Consider the following 16,333-nt stretch of genomic DNA (forward strand, 5'->3'; position numbering starts at 1 on the left):
AATCTGTGCGTTAGGCGTTTTTTCGCAGATAAAACACCAGTGGGACCTCCACTGTCAGATTAATGGACAGTATCTGAGAGAAGCTTGACTCTTGGAGCAAATCAGATGGAAATTAATGAGCAAAAACTGGACCTCTCCCCTCCCAACACTGGCTCTACCTCCTCCTGACTGATGGGAAGATTAAGAAACTCATGAGGCTTGCAGTAAATGGGGAGTCAAACTTACAACAGGAGACTGAGAAAAGCTCTCTCAAGTAACGGCACAGGTGTCAACACTGTTACTTGTGGCTTCTGTCAATTTTTGATATACGTAATTTTTTTCGTTTTTTTGTTTAATTTATGTATCGATATATACAGATTGTCTTATATTTGTTTTCTTACATTTCACATGTGACCAGTAAGGCAACACATGCTCGTAAAACAGAAAATTCCAATGTTAATTGTCATCAGACTAATTAACTATGATTGAATCAACCACAACCAATACAACGCAGTGTGTGAACCGCTGGAACCAGTTGCCCTTAAGCTGCAAAGCGTCACAAACGCAAATATACACTAGATGCATATTGACACATACACATATTTCACACTCACACACCCACATCACAGCACATCACCCACCTCCGTTTCCTTCCTCCTCCTCCCCCCCCCACCACCACCAGATTCCAGTTCCACGCACACACGGTGGACCTCGTTTACCAGAGTTCTCTGCTCCACACCCGGGAGGAGCTGGCGATGGTGGTGGTGGGTCCCCTGACCTTGAACGCAGTAACGTTCCTGCTGGTTCTGATCAGATGTGGCTGTCAACAAATATTTGGCTCACTCCCTTCCTTCACGTCAAAGTTTATCATGGCTCAGGGAGTGTGGACAGTCCTCGACCCCCTGGCAGTCTTTGCAGTGGACGCCGTCCTCGGGGTAAGTCACTTAAAAATAACTTGGACACTTGTGCACTTTAAATAGGAGTTCACTTTATCTTGGCAAAGTGACTTTAGATTACAAAAAAAGGGGGGGGGGGGAGGGGGAGAGGGTGAGAAAGAACATGTGCAAGGTTAGATGGGTGTCTTTTTTTGTTAGTGGCTTATATCTAGTCAGCGAGGAAGACTGAAATGATTTGGACGGTTCACAGTCGACCAGAGGTGATATCTAAATCAAATCATAGCTAAATGGCATCGTTACGGCGTCTGACCAAAATAACTCTTTATATGCTGTGCTAATTACTAACAAATGAATCTAAACCTTTGTCAAATTTCTGATTTTAAAAAGTCAGCCATTTAGGTGAAAGTCCTTGATCTGTCATGAGATCTTCCTTTGATCAATCTCTGTCCTGGGCGAGAACTTCCCAATAGTGTAAACGTCCAGCCCTTTTTAACAGTTATAGATGTTTGTTTGTTTTTTCTTTCAATCTCTGTCTCCTCAGCGTCTCGCCTACAGCCCAGACACACCGGTGGGTGACGCAGCCAAGCTTTACTGGCACTTCTATCGGGTTGACCAATCAGGTGCAGCAGGAGTGATCATCACTCTCTTCCTCTACGCAGTCCTCTTCCTGCTCTCCATAACCGTCCTCTCCATTAACATCCTCAGGTGAGACACACAGGAAGACGATGACCTGATCCAGTTCCTGTCTTTTGGGCAAACTGAGAATATATTTGCTGACCATGATGAATGACCACCTTGCATCGGTCGGGCACAGCCTTTGAGAAACCTTTGTCAATGGCAGAAATTGTCACCAAATCGAATGTAAAATATATTCAACCGTTAGAAGAGAAGTAAAAGAGCATTATTTTAAGACCCAAAAGGGATTAGGTTGCTGTCTTTGTTCACTCTATATGACAACAAAGCTACCTGCTGTGACCCGAATCTTCTGGAAGAAATTAAATGCACCAAATTTGGCTCTTGCTGTAAGAGCAACCAACATAATGCCAATGCATGTCAGTACTTGGGTTTACATTGAGGCAAAACAGAGCGGTGAGCATGTTAAATACAATCCATTCTGGTTCCAGTGGTTCCGGTTTCTTCTTTAAACTATATTGCTCATTCAACCCTAACTTTGAGCTCTGTGTCTAACCTTCCTGATGTCCAAAAAGCAGCTCTAGCTGGGAGTAATCATTTGGGTATTTTTGAATTGACGCAGCCTGTAGTGACGAAAAAAAACAATAAAAGGGGAAAACCATTGCTGAAAACAACTCCAGCCCTTACCAGCCTACTACTCCCAAGCACCGGTTCATAAATGACTGTAAACCTCTCACCCCCGCAGCCTCGTGCCATGTTCCACCCAATCTACCAAGTCCTCCCCTCCTCTGTCCACAGAAAAGCACATAAAAAAAAAGAAAAAAACATAAAATGAAAACAAATGTTGATCTAATCCATTTTGATTTTTTAGTCGCATGGAATTACTTATGCGGCTATGCATCAACCTCACACATCTACACACGCACACACACACACAGAGTTACCAGACACAAACCCAGAAATACACGCGCCACACAGTTTGCCTTTTTTGAGCACACCATACTCTGCAATTGGTTGGAAAACCGCAAGCGTTTCTAATCCAAAAGTTAGATGTGTTTTAATATAGCGTGAATATGCATATAACCCCCTTACATTATCCGATTAGGCTGAATGTTTTGCATGGCTGATATCATTGCAGGTTTCATACATATTGAAATGGACTGCATCTACATGGTGGTGCACACACGTACTCTATTTCACTGCACTGGGTGTTCCACTCATGTCTTGCAGATTGAGGTCACACATTTTGGTTTGTATTATGTTTTAGCACCTCAGCCTGTTTTAACACATTATTTCTACTAAGCTCTTGTGTCCTTTTTATAGAGCTGTTAGATGATTCCAAACAACTGTGGTCACTAACTGTTGAGTCACATATTGCTTTTTTCTCCCTCTGTTTTAGAAAATGACAGGAGGTTGGCACTGCATTGCAATGGGAGGGCGGACTTAAACATGCACAGCAGAACCCCCGATTCTAAATTCAGAGCTTTAAGGATGACTATTGCACTTTTTAAATAATAGAAGGACATCCTTTTTTCCAGGATGGAAGGAAGAAAAAGCAAAAGGGTGGATGATAAATTACTGAATAATGTAACTCAGTGTTCGTCCAAGGTGTGTTCTCCCACCCTCATATGAGACCAAATCCCATTAACGGCTCAAAATGTAAGAAAACCCTTATTGAATTAATCAGTTTGAGATTGGCGGCCGAGGAGAGGGTGCCATCTAATTTCAGTAAGCGGGACGCTTATCGGGCTCCAGCTAAATGGACAATATTAAAACAGCAGCCGGGAATAATGACTTCTGCCACTCAACCGCCACACGGGTTTGTATTGAATGTAGGCCACGAGGCTGAAGCAAGGCTGATAATTTTATGGGTTACAGTTTCCTATTGGCTGCAAGGAAGGGGCTCTGACACAGAGCGTGACCTATTTCTAAAGAAATCCCCCAGGCTATATGTATAGATAGAATGGACTGTTATCCTTTTATAATTACATTTTAGGCAGCCTTTATTCACTGGCTGCAAATATACACATCATTGATGTGTTTTGCTTCTCTGTCCTCTTTGAAACTTCATAAACACAAAGTGAGTGACGTTACCTTGATATTGGTGTCGTTACATTCCAACGATTACGAGGTTCAAAACCAAAAGAAAAAAAATACTCGATTTGCATTCCCTTACATAATGTCTGTCACGTTTATAAATGTACATAAAGCAGACAGTTTTAGCATGGACTCAGAGGTAAGGGGGCGGTAAGACCCCATAGCTATACAGTAGCCAAATCACTCAATGATCATCATCAAAAATGCACTGATTGGCTATAATGTCTTGTGAAATTCATGTGTATTGGCATGCGATTGGGAGGTTGGCCACTCTTTTACTTTTTTGCAATAAAAGAGTAATAATACACAACATATTCATTGATTTGATTTGATTTAGTCAAAGACAGAAAACACTGCATGAATCTAGAACTTCATTTGTTTAATGTACTTACGCTTCCCATGCTAAAATACCCTTCCCTTTTTTATGCCGCCATGGTCATGTCATGATGAATATTCCGTTAGAATATATTCCGTGAGTTTAACACGTGTCCTTAAGGTGACCCCGACACCGAAGAGGAGCTGATGAGAGCCTTACCATCCAGGTCGAACCTCAGATGTAAGTAACACATACTTACATTCAGGGCACTTCCAACACCAAGGAAATGAGCCTCGTTTTGAAGCACCGAGATGCAAAGATGGAGAATTCCTCCCAGAGAGAGACCGCATAAATGAATGAGAAGCAAGATTCAAGTGTAGGATGAAAATGAACACATGCTATTCCTGTGTCTGAGGTCAAGATTCTACAAACAGCCCTCTCCCAAGAGCGATGGGGAATGATGCTGAGTTCAAAGCTCCGTACCAGCTTCTTGTATAAATCCCCGTCTCCTTGATGTTGGTTTTATTTGAGAGTTGATTACCCTCTGACAGACTAGAATCTCTATGGAAGGGCACAAGGTCTGCCGGTTTTGATGGTCAGCCAAGGCATTTGTATACAGACATGGTGATTCTTTTTAGGCCTTGGCTGCATGCACCCTTCTGTGCAAAGGAAAACTAACACTTTGGTGATGTGCGCTCATCTGGAGGTATGAATCGATATGCCTTCTGCTGTGCCGAACGTTTTCTTGTGACTCAAGCCGGTCTCTCCAGACACATCTGCAACCAGCACGTCCACTGCTTCTGCCATCTTTGAAGCTCGGCATTAACACTGAAGAATATCCCAGGATCTGACTCCCACACAGTAACAGATGCACAACCACGCAGACCCACAGCCAAACACAGACATCGCTGCAGCTTGTGTTAACAAAGTGCTTCCCACTCACAGGCCAATTTGTTTGATTCCTTTTGCTCTTTCATTGTGTTTGTATTGATGTATTAGACTTTTGTAGAGCGTCACACTGCAAACATGCTTTGTGAAATCAATGGAAGATTCATGTTGTGTACCAGCTAGTTGGGACCGTTGGGATTTGACCAGTTACATAAAAGCCGGCCATTATAAAAAAAGGAGGACATGTTTAACATGAAGGTTTTCTTGCTTTGCCATTTGACCCCATGCGACCTTTACAGGGCAAAGACAGTGATTCAGGATGGCGTCACCCCTGCTACCACTTCCCCCCACATCCTCCTCATTTCTTCTCTCACACCACACCTTCCAGATTCCACAACGATGGTCGCATGCTGGACGTCTTTCAGCGGCTCACAGCCGGGGACGGGACGTACTTCCTGCCTCAAGACCTGGAGCTGTCCAATCAGGAGCTGAGCTACGTTGTGAAGAAGGCGGAGCAGTGGAGAGGCTTTAATGGGGAGAGGCGCAAGGTAAGCGTCTCGCCACTCTGCAGCCTCTAGAAAATGGTCTCCCTCTCAAACCCCTGCCGTTTAATTGGGCTAATTGATGTTTTTCCCGATCAAGAGAATGAGCCCAAAAGGTCACTGATACTTGTCCGTTAGATTGGACTGTGTATAGCCGAGGAATTACAGTTAGGTCTCTGCCATGTTGCGGCGCTGAAGGAAAGACTGGCCGTGGGATCGTGAGTGCGATACTTAACGGAACATTTAACGGCAGCCGTGATGGCATCGCACGGTTCATCAACACCACGTCCAGTCCGGCCACTTAAACAAAGATATTACGTCCGAGAGGATGTATAGGATAGGCTCATTTTATATCATTACATTTTCTTTAGTTACATTTCAGAAAGCTGAGAATTCATCTCAGAGGTCTTTAGCTTCATTCTAATTAGTACAAGATAATTACCAAAACAGAAACTCGTCTAGCGGGCTGCCTGATTAGTCGGTGGAAACCAATTTCCGAAGATATTTCATTAAAGAAAGACTGCTCAATCAACACACACATACTGGGGCGCATGGGCATATGCTATGCCGGGCATTCTCTTAAACGTGGACAACTTGGTGTCATGGGGAATGCAGGCCCCTAGTTTGCATAAATCCCATGTCCCCATGAAATTACTATTGCTTGGCAGAGGCAGTCGCATGTGTGACAGCCCAGCGTAGGTCGATGGTGATGACACAGGGAAGGGCAGTGTATTAGCACCGAGCCTACACCCGATGTGAAATCTTTGCATAGTGATTGAAAATGTGACTTGTTGAGATAAGGGAAATGGAACACAGCGATCAAACTGCAGCCCCCTTTAATTTATTCCGCAGGATTTGTTAGTGGCACGCATCGCTCGGTGTTCGCAAGGGTGTTCATTAACACCCTTGCTCTTTGCTCGCACAAGTTTATGTGGCTGTAAAGTGGTAAAATGGAAGCAGAATCTACAGTCGATTCTCGGTTTTTAAACTGGCCGTTTAAGAACTTATCAATCATTTTTGGCATACCGGGGGAGTAAAAACTGTCCTGACTAATCCAAAACATGTTTTGTGAGAGTTAAGGTAGTTCATGTTTGTATGATTGTGAAAATCGAATCACCAGAATATGTACTTCCTCTGTGGAACCCCCGCATCGACAAAGTAGTCCGCACTTTGAAGGTCTACTCCCCACAGTGTGAACGGCAGCAATCTGCATCTCAGCAAACACAATTAGAAGCAGACACTTCACAGAAAACTCCCCTGGTAGCGGTTGACATTATTCAATACCTGATTACCATTAATAAATAGTGTATCTCTTGGAATGTGTCACACAAATGAAAATAATGATTGCAGTTCATCAGTCGGTGTCTATACAACGAGTTAGTTTTGATCAGTGTTGATCTGCCGCTTTATTGAGCACTATGACGGCAGATCGTCGACATCTTAAAAATGCTAGAATAGCGACCGTCATTTTGCCTAAACATAGTACCAGTAGTTGACCTCCTGAAATAGACAGAAGATGAATAGTGTTGGTCACATCCATCTTACTGTCTTACAATCTAATATGACACTCACAAGATAAGATGTGTGTTATCTGTAACTCACTACATACATAAAGTGTTCAACTGCTTTTTTTTAACACCTGTCTGGTGAGCCTTAACACACTGCAACCCTGGCTGCCAGAGGTGACTACACTACTGCTAATGGGATGGTGATGGACCTGTTTCTTGGGAGAAAATTGAACCTCCCAATGTTTGGAGACTTTGAAGGGAATTACACCCCCAAAGTTTGTGATTAAGAAAATGCTTCATTTAGCCACTGATGGCCTCTTGCTGTGGTGGCACTGCTAAATCATCCTCGCATTACTGCAAATCTCCCTCCAAAGCAACAATTACAGCATACTTCATATTGTCCCTAATTTGCCGTTATTAAACTGCTAAAATGCTATCACGTTAACACATTCTCCAGCATGATGAAAATTTAGGGTTATTGCATTTTATGATTTTTACATTACTCAAGCTGGCCATTTTTCATCAAAATAAGATGGGCCGTGCCATTATTTCATAATTATTGTAACACTTTCTCCTGTGAAAAGGGTCACTTTCCTAACTCAGCAAAGACATATCCCTATTAGACTAATCTGCCTACATGCAAATTTTTGTCATTTTCCCCTCATTAACTATTTATCATAGACAGGAAAAAAATATATTCATGAAGGCGTGCAAAGGAGCAGCCCGACAGAGCTGAAGCTAATATTTTGCAACTCTAATGATTTTTTGCATCCTTAATTAGATAGAATAAGGTTGATATGATTAGGTCAGGATGTAGTGTTTTTCATTAAAAATACATTTCAGAAACTGTATTCCAAATGTGCCCTTGCAATTAAATAATGAATCCGACGCATTCCTTATTACGGACCCAATTAATATCGGAGGCAAGGGCGTAATTTTAATAACGGTAGGCCACGAGGCCTTCATTAGCGGAGTGAGAGGAAGGAGGAATGAGGAGAAGCAAAACAAGGTACTCACAGGAGCAGCAGCAGCAGGCTGATATTGAGCCAATTTTAGAAAGTTATTGAACAGTATGCTCTTGAAAGGAAAAAGAATGACATTTTCAACAAATCAGATCTGGGCCAAGCAGGAACTGCAAATGCTTCTTGTTTGTTTTAGACTAATTTGATGCCAGTTGTATGTCAGGTGCCAGACAGGGCAACTGCCAAATGGAAAAATGATTTTGAGAGAATCACGAGTGAAAAGTATTTGAAGGTTAATTTAGCAGTTTGAGGCTGCAGTCATTTTAGAACCTCTTCTCTTGCACCCTTTAGAGGCATTTCAGCTGCACTGGATCACAGTTAGTAATTTGTTGCTTGACTGTGCATCAGTCAGGAAACCTTTAATGGAAACAAGTTAGAAATCTGTCAGCCAGTTAGCACTTTGCTTGACCGGCCAACCCTCTTTTTACCCGAAATATCAGGGACGCGTGTACCTTAACTGTCACCACTGGTCACATCACGTGTAGACTCAACTACACGTGATGTGACTGAAATCACAGGCTATTTATGGAAACGGGCTATAAAATGTGGCTTTGATGAAGGAAATGCATTTGTAGTGTGCAGGGCATCAGAGGTTTCCCAAAGTCATGTGCGATTTCATGACCTAACCACTGATAGTACAAGTCAGGAACACCAAACAGAGTAAGGTTGAAGCAAGTAAAACGAAATGAAAGATGATTATAATCAATTAAGTGAAAACGAGTTTTCCGGATGTGCTGTGCTGTAACTCAGAAGTCAGCAAAAAGAGTCTGTATCTCCCTCCAGCACTGAAAAAAAAGAAAAAAAGAACCCACGTTCAATAACCAACTTGCAAATGGCTTATTATCAAACTTGTAATTTTCACAAGGCAGTAATAAAACATAATCTAATTTAACTTTCTCACCAATTACCTTTAGATTCATCCATGCCATATGATCATTTGAGTTGCTTCAAGGTTTAAATATGACTCTCGGGTGAATGAGTCAAGGATCTATCTACCTGTGTGTTCTTTAATTTGATCCCAGGAAGGAAGGAAAAAGAACGAGTTTCCGTCAAAGCTCATTAGCCTCAAGTGTTGTGGATAACAGCTGAGAGAGGAGGCATTAGCTCACACACCAATTATGGCATTTTTCATAATTGAAATTCTTTAAGACTTGCCTCACACTTTGATTCCCCACTGCTATTTACATAGAGCAGAAGTCACACCTTTTTACATACTTTATGTGTAGTTGTTCCATTTTTACTTTACTTTTTTATTTTTTATTATTCATGTAATGTTTAGGGTTCTACCGAATAATGTTGACATTTAAATTCTAAATCAACATTTAAATTCTGGACAGCTTATTTTTTTTTGCATGTCTTCATTCTTTTTAAATCCGGTCTTTCTGCACAGATGAAGGACACATATGCTACATGCACTAATACTATTGGTAGAGTAATCTATTTGTATACTTAGATTCCAGAAGTGATGCATGTTGGGTGGGTTCGGGCTGGCGGTTGACTGACTAAAAGTACCTTGCATACAACAATCCACCTTCTCTTCCCCTCTCTCTGTTACTCGCTCTCTCTCAAACACACACAAACACACACACACACACAGCGAGCTCCGCAGCGCTCAGTCTGCACCTACATATATTCATGTGACGAAACTGACAAGCTTAAAAAAAACAACTACTAACTCATTTATTCCGATGAATCACTATCTTCAAATTAAGTAAAGTGTACAGTTTTTTTTTTTAAGGGTGATGACGTCATACAATATGATGACATACATTCAAAGCCTCATTCCAATTCCTCAATCCAAGCTTTGAAAGAAAAAAGAAGTGTTATACATGTATAATATATGTCCTTATATCTTCCTTTATAGTTGAGTGGGTTGTCACTGTGCAGCTATAGTACAATCAAAAGCAAAGTAAACGTCTTGGCATTCACTTTTCACCCAGTACCGTTTCTTTTCTGCTGCTCTGGTTTAGCATTGAGACCAACAAAACCTTCGGAATAAGCCAATAAGAAGTTGTCATATTTTGTTAGGAAACTGCAATCGGCACTGCAGATTAGTCAACCAGAGGGCAATTCATACAAAATGAAACAAACAAACAGAAGCCTTCACTTTCCGACTGCTTTTGATGCTATCGTGCTCTGAGCTAGTGAGCGTGCTAGCGTGCTCCACATCATACTAGTGGTGCAGTAATGAGCCCCATTAATTATGTAAAGGCAGTGATGCAGATGGACCTAATTAATTGTCTCCCGTCACCCCGTTGATTACTGTACCTGGAAGGGAGGTGTTAATTTCTGTAATACTTAAGCAGGTACGCAAACTGTTTTGTCAGAGCCACAGCTATGACAATGACAGAGTGGAGCGCCGGCTCACCCGCTGCAAAGCTCTTTTCCTCTTATATCACCGAAAAGGAAAGTTTCCCGGTGGTGGTGGTGGTGGTGGTGACATTGTGATAATTGAAGGAGAGAGGGAGAGATTAAAAGAAGTGGGGAAGGAGGGGGTGGTGGTGGGGTTGTGCGGTGGCCCTGGAGATGTTTTCGCAACCTGATTGCATCAACATTTGCGTACCTTCGCGCCGTTTGTCTCCGTATGTCTAGGTAATGGGTTACCGGCGGGCGAGTTTGGGAACACCCAAGGTGCTTTGCAACAGCAGCGTGGTTGGTGGGGAGTAAACCTGTTGAGAGTCAAGCAGCACAGATTGGAGTGGTAATGATAACCCGAGTCTGGGAGGCTGGCTGTTAATCATGTCAGATGTGTTCTCCATTTTAATGTATGCAGCAGCGTCACGATGGTGCCATCTAACCAGAGAGATACCGGGGTCATCCCTTTTCCTACCAATTACCATGTGACAGGAAATAGCATGTGTTACTTTAATCTTATTGCACAAGTTAATTCAGAAATATTCTATATGGCCTTGCCTTTCAAAATATTATGATGTATAGCTATACAGCATAAACTTGCAAAACACTAAATAGACCTTATTTACCATAATTTCATTGCTATCATAGTCAGCATGGCCTCTTAACTCTCTGCAGTAAATCAGTTGAAACTCTATTTACAAGACAACAATGCCGTGTAGCACTTCACCTGCTTTATTCATCAGTCTTGCTGTGCCAATGGTACAGTAAAGTGCGGATGAGGTCACCCGAGATGCAAATCTAAACTCATGCAAAGGAAGAGGAGGCTTTAGAGAGGAAGGCGGACAGAGGGAGCAGTAGGCCGTGACATGGTACACAGGAACCGCTGTCACACAACAATAGAGCCCTCAGCTCCTCAACAGGAACCCATAACAGCAACACAGGAACACCGGGAGAGGAGAGGAGGAGCTGAGTGCTTCAGGAGGGGTCGTCTAGAGTCAGAGGGCAACTATTGGTCTATGGTGTGTGTGTGTGTATGTGTGTGTGTGTGTGTGTGCGTGTGTATAAACATGGGATCACCGGAGTCCTACCAACCCCCCTAATAACCTCTACCAAAGAGCAATTTGGTCAGTGTGTGCGTGCATGTGTGTGCATTCGTGTGCTTAGCCGCCTGTGTATGCGTTCAAGCCTGTGCATGGTGTGCATTTACACAGTATGCCTGTGCATGTGCGTCTACCATCATGCACATTTTGGAAGTGTGAGCACATGCATGCAAAGCCTTCTGCGAGCCCGCATGTGCGTGTCACATTAGAGTGGCTTCTTCAATTACAGCGGATGGGTTTTTCTTTTCTTTTTTTCTTTCTTTCAGTGGACAGCACTGAGGGCCCCGATGGCCCGAGGCGATAGCAAAGCAGGCAGGCAAGGACAGGAGCGACGTAGCAGCAAGCACAGCATCCACAGTCTGAGCATTAGGGAGCTCAATATGAGATATGACTGCAAAGGCTACATGCCTGTGTTCATGAAAAGGTCACGGACTTTGCTGGGCAGTAATGTGTGAAGGCGGTACATAGCGGTTAAAAAAGGAGGGGGGGGGGGGGGGGGGGGGGGGGGAGACAGATAAAGATCAGACACGTGTACCCTCTCACCTCCTTCCCAGTTCACACATATAAGATTTTATGGTAACAAATTACTTAAAGAACAACTTTTCACACAACAGTTCTTTTAAGGGCTCTTTGTGCACATTTAACATGAACCCACCTCTTCCTTAAATGAGCTACGGGTGCTGCGCTTTCCTCCATTAGTCCGTCCTTGTGCACTTTGCCCAATGTCTGCACCTTCGTTTTCTCTAAGGTTTATCAAATGTAAGTATTTATTGTATATGAGTCGTTTTATTACAGTGTGTGTACTTTGCCAGGTGTTTATGTGTCTGTCTGTATGTCTGTAGACAGATGTCCCCGCGAAAGCGTCTCCTTGGTTTCAAGATGCTGTCATTAAACTTTACAGGTGTGTAGGTGAGATCAAAATGAAGGCTGCTTTTAGAGATGGGTGTGGTCTCAGCAAGAGCACTGGAAGTAGGGAGGTATAAGTGTGGGAGGAGTCATTGGCCCTCCCACTTTACAACCGTGGCCTGATTTGGCATTACTGCTGTAGTTTGAGGTGTTTCTTAAAAAGGAATTTGTTGTTTGAGGTTTGTAAATAGAGATGCAATGATCCATTTTTGTTCTTACTTCTGATCTTATTCCAACACCTGCATTAGGATATCTGCTGATACCCATATCATTCGGATATCTTTTTGCATACAAATTTGCATTGCAATTTTGCATTTAATTTCAATGTATTCCAAAGCGATTTATTGGAACTATAGATTAAATAGGCATCACATAGAAACAGGTGTGGGAGTGCAAATTGTTATGGCAAATCCTGTCATGTTTTGCCAGCAATGATCAACTACGGGTAGATTCATCGAGTTCAAAAGTAACAGGAATTTCAAAGAGAAGTCAAATGGAAAATTTATAAACTCCTTCACAAGGTTTTCAAAGTGAATATTTGAAATAAAAGTGCAAGAACTGTGTGGAGAAATAAATATCTAACCATCAAAAAAAAACTATTAAATAAGTTAAAAACAAGAATGTGCGTGAGTGCTTCTTAAAAGTGCTTTGTTACAAAATAGTGTGTGGTGTAACCAGATGTTTTAATACAGACAAAATCATTTCTGATCAAGTAATAAAAGGCGAGGCCAGAGGTCTGTTCATGTCGGATGTTGAACGACACGAAAAATCATCACTATGATAAAACAAACGGCATTCTGCCTTTAAAGCCCAAAATAAGAGGGAGGTCATCCTGTAATCAGGGTTAATTATTCTGGTCAGTATGGTTATTCTAGTTCTGTGAACACAGGCAGAGCCCACAAATCTCACAAGGTGATGCACTCTCTTTCCTCACAATCACCCCACTATAATGTCTCCTCCCATTTCTAAACAGGCCAACAGTTCCAGCAGCACAGAGAGAGAGAGAGAGAGAGAGAAAGTGTTCCAGTATGAACTCGTCGGTGTGAACAGTTTAATTACAGGGAGTGTCAGCCCCATTGCTTAATGTGTCCCTCACAATTAATCCAGGGAGAGGATGTCATTATCTACCAAAGCCTGGGCCTGGGCAGGCTTTTCTGTCAGAAGGGAAAGAGGGAGTGAGGGAGTGAGGGAGTGAAAAAGAAAAAGGAAGAGCCTTTGGTTAGCAGCCTATATGGTCAACCCCTGTCTCACACAAATGGATCAAGCTAAGATTCTTGGAGGCTGTATTTCAAAACATTGTGTTCTTCGTATGTTTCGGACACTCGCCTCTTGTGACTCCGTTAGCGAGGAAGAGATTTTTTTCCTTCCAATGTCTTCATAATACGAACTTCGCCCGTCAGCTGTCAAAACATTTCCAGCTGGAGGAGGTTAAATTGATGGCAGGTTTTCACCACTTTTGAGATGCTTCTCCGTCTTTCCTTTCTTCCTCTCATCCTCCACCTCCCCTCCTTCCTCCTCTGTCCTACAGAGTCCCGGCTTGTTCCCTTGCCAGCCCGTGATGTGAAACAGAAGGCAACAAATTGGGACCGTTGAAGAGTGAGAAAGGAGTTACAACACATGGAACAAACATGAATAGGAGTTATGTCTGTTCCAGAGGTTTTGTCACCAAACCACCTGATATAAAATGTGGATGAACCAAAAGGTTTCATTGATTAGTGTTACACGTGTTGACCAATAGGATGTAAGTATTATTGTGGAAGAGAATTATGTCAGCTGGAGAAATGTTACAAGGGATGCACCACATGAAAATCCTACTTTGCGTGCACACATCGGCAATTTTTGCACGTACCGCTCGCTCAAACACACATACGAAGATGCATTTTCAGCCTCTGACTCCACAGAGGTTTTACAGCTTGAACTTGACAGATCTGATTCTTTGTGACTGTCCGTCGTCAGTCACTTCTTTCCCCCTTTCTCCCTTCCTCTCCTTTTAAAGAGTTTGACCTTGGCCGCTTCCTGCGGCCCGGAGGGGATGAGGAAGGTCTGGTGATTGTGACAGGTGTCGCATCTTAACAGACCCAAATGACATCCCGAGGAGAAATAGACATTTGGAGATTTTTTTTTTCACAAGGGTTTCACTCATAACCTTAAAGAGACAGTGTGTGCGTGCATGTGCACATGTGTGTGTGTGTGTGTGTGTGCAGCGTACCACTGATTCTCCAGCTCTCATTTCGGTTATTGGCTTATCACCTCCAGCCTCCGAGGCCTGATTAGGTTGAAGCTACTCCAAAGTCAAATTTTGGATATCAAAGGCAATGCTCAACTTTGACATCTGTCTGCAGCATCTTAATATGAAGCCTGGGCTCCTGAAATGTTGAGAATTGAGCTCAACGTCTGAAAGTACATGTACCAGTGAGAAAGGAAAAAAAATGTGTTTTCAAGGATTTACCAGAAGGGGGCTTGTCTACAAACACTGTATTGTTTGGTTTAAGGTATCAACAAATACTAAAAAGTAGGACCTGTATGGTTTTTGTGTGATTGGTTTCTGGTTGCAGGCTACTATTGAGCTACAGTATTTGCAAATATAAGTTTCAATAGAGGCATTTGACTTAATGTGCATGGCTGCTGCATATGCTTCATTTATTCTTAAATGAATCCTTTATTCCATCTTCTTGCTAATATCTTAACTTGCGCAAAAGTGTAGTCACTTCATTTTGTGTGCATCTGGCTCATGTGTGCTCGTGCGGCAGGGTTGAGGTTACATACTTGCAGGTTGAGTCATTCGTTTAATCATGTTTTAATCATCATTGTATATTATCCCTGAGCGCACATCATTTCCTTTGTTAAATTAAAGTTGCAGGTAAACTTTAACGTGCTCCAGAACAAACCTGGAAAAGTGATCTCCTTCGGGCCCGGGGTGAGTCAGACATGGTGTGGAAGTAGAATGGGTGACTATCGGAGTTGTTTACTGTCGGCTGGGAGAAGGCTTTATTTTTCTGCAAAGAGATTAGTAACAGTGAATTATGCATATCTTATTTTCTGGATTATCTCAGGCACTCAGAGATATTATCTCACCGGATAATCTCTTTTAAAGTTGTTCAGTTCTGACTGTAAATATAGTCATTGTTGCTTGTTTATCTTTTCTCGAAGTCCAATTTGGTCTCTGCCACTTTTGGATGGAGTGTGTTGTTGCACACGACCGTGATTACTCAAGTTGAAATATTTATAGTCAATGATCTTTGCTTTAATACGCACGGTAATGAGAGGAGGGTGGATGAAAGCCACTGTAGCGTACTAGCCATTTTATCACTCTGTGTGTGTGTGTACATATGTGTGTGTCCCTGCATGCAAATGTGAATGGGTGGCCTGTCTTGTCCAGTGGTGCGGTTAACCAGACGCAGACCTTTGCTTCAGCCAAATCAGGCCCAACGCAGACAGTGTGCATCCATGCCATTTTCAAGCTGCTCCAATTATATCTGCCGACCGTCCACATATTGGCCAAATTTACAATAATAGCATATCTATTTCCATTCTAATGGCTGACATTGCTTGGCCTATCCATGCATGTATGTCGTGGTCTTTTATGCTTTGTGGTTCGGTCTGTTCCCAGCCATGTGCAATGTGCTGTAGCCTGTCCTGACCTTGTATGTGTTGCATGAAGCCAGTGGGTGTGCATCTGTGTGTGTGCGTGCGTATGTGCACATTAATATCTCTGTGAATGAGCATGTGCATTTGCACAGTGTGACCCCTGACGTACGAAGCCTGTGTGCCTATTATTTCAAAATTGGCGCGTGAACCCAGTGCACGTGTGCGTGTGTCCATGAGCTCGGAGTGGCACTTGTGTTTTATGTGTGTATGTGTGTGTGTGTGTGTGTGTGTGTGTGCGCCTACATGCAGTCTGTGAACCCAGTGCTCAGCAAACAGGCCTTGAGCCCAGGCCAGCTCTGACAGACAGGGTGGTGGTAGTGGGGGTGGATGTGGAGGGATTGTACCTCTATAGCTTAGAGAGCCTCTGCACAGTACACACTCCTCACCCCCATTTCCCCTCCCTCCCTCCCTCCCTCCCTCCCTGCCTCCCTCCCCCCACTCCC

At 42.9% G+C, this 16,333-nt stretch overlaps 1 protein-coding gene across 1 annotated transcript in view; it reads left to right on the forward strand.

The window, feature by feature from the left end:
• Positions 1-16,333, forward strand: part of ofcc1 (orofacial cleft 1 candidate 1) — a gene marked incomplete at both ends in the record, with an annotated part of 165,262 nt that overhangs the window by 137,140 nt on the left and 11,789 nt on the right. The window contains 3 exons of the mRNA XM_079181158.1: positions 662-914; positions 1,417-1,580; positions 5,198-5,357. Of these exons, the coding sequence (XP_079037284.1) occupies positions 662-914; positions 1,417-1,580; positions 5,198-5,357 (577 nt within the window). The remainder of the gene's footprint in view (positions 1-661; positions 915-1,416; positions 1,581-5,197; positions 5,358-16,333) is intronic.

The sequence above is a fragment of the Pholis gunnellus genome (assembly GCF_910591455.1).
Source record: "Pholis gunnellus genome assembly, chromosome: 20".
NCBI lineage: Eukaryota > Metazoa > Chordata > Actinopteri > Perciformes > Pholidae > Pholis > Pholis gunnellus.